A 2947-nucleotide genomic window follows, 5' to 3' on the forward strand; every position below is an offset into this window, starting at 1 on the left:
CATTCTATACAGCAGATTCCTTCATGGTCCAGTCTAGGGTCGAATGTCATGCTTTCTCCTTCCTGCTGCTGTGAAATAAAAGGAGTATTTGTATTTTCTTTATACTGAGAGCATAGCATGCATGTTATTTTTAAATAAGACCTTGAATTTTTCCCTGCTATAGGAAATCAGCATAATCTGCTGTAAGAAGTTTTCAGTCTTGTTAATCTGTCATTCAGAATTCCTCCTGACATCAAGGAATCTTCACCTGACTAATCTGTCACTGGCAGAAAGTTGATATGTGCTTTGAACAATATCCTGAAGTTTCTCCATGCCCCTTTTTGTAAGAGGGTCTCTTGTCACCCAGGCTGGAGTGGAGAAGCTCACTGTAACCTCAGAAAAACGGCTCAAGCAGTGCTCCCACCTCAGCCTTTCAAGTATCTGGGAACATGAGTGCATGCCACCATTCTGGGTCTCTCGATGCTGAATAAACCATGACTGCCGGTCAGTAATGACTCAACTTGTTCTGAATAAGAATACAAAACAGAAGCATTATGGTCAAAAGTAGCACTTCTGCCAGCACTAATTTTTAGTGGAACACTGGTGGCTTCTTGTAGTAATAACTTCCAGGCTCTTGGGAGAGCACATTTGGAAGCTCATCCATTTGTACTGAAGACAGATTCCATTGCAGTTGCAACGGACTCTGTCAAGGCATTTAATTTCTCCGGGCTTCCTTTCAGCATCAGAATGGGGATGTTATTTCCATGAGGAAATAGGGGCCTCAGGAAAAAGCTCTAAGAATATATAAAAACTCCAGACCTTAAACTTTACCTTCTAGCTTCTACGTGCCATAATCTTGATTACACAGACATAAGGTTGTTGGAGTAAAAGTTTCCACACTGCTGGAGATTACAGAACGAGAAGGAATTTGCCCCCGATCTCATTTACATACAGTTTTCCTTTCCAAGGAGTTCTACAGGCAGAAATTCTGTGTCCTCTTTAATATGGCCTTGAATTATATTGCCAGGAGACCCTTAGTTTTAATGTAAATTCTTTGATTCAATGTAAGCCTTTTTCCTGGAGTTAGCTGATTCTGGTATTTTTGTTTAAGTCTTAATTGGGGGAGGAATAGTACTAAGAATTTCAAATATTGAATGTGGAGAAAATTGTATGTTGAACATCTAGATACAACAATGTCTAATGTCAAATTTGCTTTTTTCTTGAAGTATTTTGAAGTAAATTCTAAAGTTTAAATTCTGAAGTTTTTTTTTTCTTTGTTTTGTTTTTTGTTGGAGTCACACTTTGCTGCTCTAGGTAGAGTGCCATGGCATCATTATAGCTTGCAGCAACCTCAGACTCTTGAGCTCAAGTGATCCTCTTGCCTTGGCTTCCTGAGTAGCTGGGACTGCAGGTGTCCGTCCTACCACCCAGCTGTTTTTAGAGACAGGGTCTCACTCTTGCTCAGGCTGGTCTGGAAATCCTGAACTCAAGCAATCTACCTGGGCCCCCTAGAGTGCTAGGAGTAAGGTGTGAACCACTTCACCTGGCCCCTGCAGTGAGTTTAAAGGGAATTGAAGACATTGTGACATTTCACCCATAAATACATTAGAATGTACCTCCAAAATAAGATGTTTTCCTACATAACCACACTGCCATTATCACACCTAACAAAATTAATTTCCTTAATACTATTTCATATAGTTTTATGTTCAAATTATGTCACCAAAATATCATTCTCTTACACCATTTCTTCTTTCATTCTTCAGACTCTATTTTTTTTTATCTTTTGAAATACCATGTTTCCCCCAAAATAAGACACCGCCTTATATTTTTTCTCAAGAAGACACACTAGGGCTTATTTTCAGGGGATGTCTTATTTTTATTAAGTATAATACAACAATCTACATTTATTCAAATACAGTTAAGTCATCTTCTGGAACTTGACGGGGAGCCGGCCTTGTTGGGAGGGACTGGCGCTAGTAATGCGTGATCTCCTTTCCCCTAGCCATTCGTACATGCGCAATAGGAAGCCTGCGACTGCGGTTACCACACATGCACCTGCACAAGTGCAAATGGCTGGGAGAAAAGAGCTGTGGCAGGTAAAAGGTATTCCAGTCTTTCTTACTGCTCCGCGCCAAAATGCATGGCATGGCTATGCAGATACCCTGCATAGCCATGCTCATCACTAGGTCTTATTATCGGGGTAGGGCTTATATTTAACAAATGCATAAAGATCCTGCTAGGGCTTATTTTTTGGTAGGTCTTATTTTTGGGGAAACATGGTAGGTTCCTCTGGGACAGCAAAAAGACAACTATTTCATTAATTGTAGCTGACTTCTCTTGGGAGGGGTAGGAGGAGTCAAAAGGTCTGTAGGTGAGGCATTTCCTTATCTGGGAGTTTAACAGAGGATTGTTAAGATCAGGTTGTTGTTCAAAGATACTTCCTTAAAGGAATATGTGAAGGACTGACATAATTTCTGCTTAAAGCTCAACATATAATAAATAAAAAGATTGATATAATTGGAATTTTTAAAGGAATATGGATTAAATCTGGAACTAAAGCAAAGTTATATCCTGCCCTTTCCTCATCCTTTGAACTAGATTCAACCAGCCCAGCTACCTGACAATATACTATATTAAATTTTATTTGTCTATTCAAATTTTATTTCTTTTTTATTCTTTGAACTCAGGAAGTGAATTATTGTAGTGTCCTGAGTTTTTTGATAAGCCTGGGTTATTTAGAAAATACTTTTTGCTGTATACTTTTCTAAAATATATTGGTCTAAAAAGATAAACTAGAAAATATATTTGCAACACATCAAACAGTGTTAGACTGAATAGGATACATAGGGAAAAAACGCACAAATGCATTTTTTATGCACACATGACTTAGTGTGTGAAATGATTTTCAACCTTACACATAATTAAAGACAATCAAGATAAAACAATCAACAGATACAATTTGCAA

The 2947-nt window shown here is 38.3% G+C and overlaps 1 protein-coding gene across 1 annotated transcript in view; it reads right to left on the minus strand.

Annotated features, from left to right (window-relative positions):
- Positions 1-2: 2 nt before the first annotated feature.
- Positions 3-2947, minus strand: part of CNMD (chondromodulin) — a gene marked incomplete at its 3' end in the record, with an annotated part of 35696 nt that continues 32751 nt past the window's right edge. Inside the window, exons 6-7 of the mRNA XM_003790166.2 lie at positions 444-505; positions 3-68 (exon numbers count right to left, since the gene is read on the minus strand). Of these exons, the coding sequence (XP_003790214.1) occupies positions 3-68; positions 444-505 (128 nt within the window). The remainder of the gene's footprint in view (positions 69-443; positions 506-2947) is intronic.

The sequence above is a fragment of the Otolemur garnettii genome, unplaced genomic scaffold (genome assembly GCF_000181295.1).
Source record: "Otolemur garnettii isolate 467f Iridium unplaced genomic scaffold, OtoGar3 scaffold00040, whole genome shotgun sequence".
Classification (NCBI taxonomy): Eukaryota; Metazoa; Chordata; class Mammalia; order Primates; family Galagidae; genus Otolemur; species Otolemur garnettii.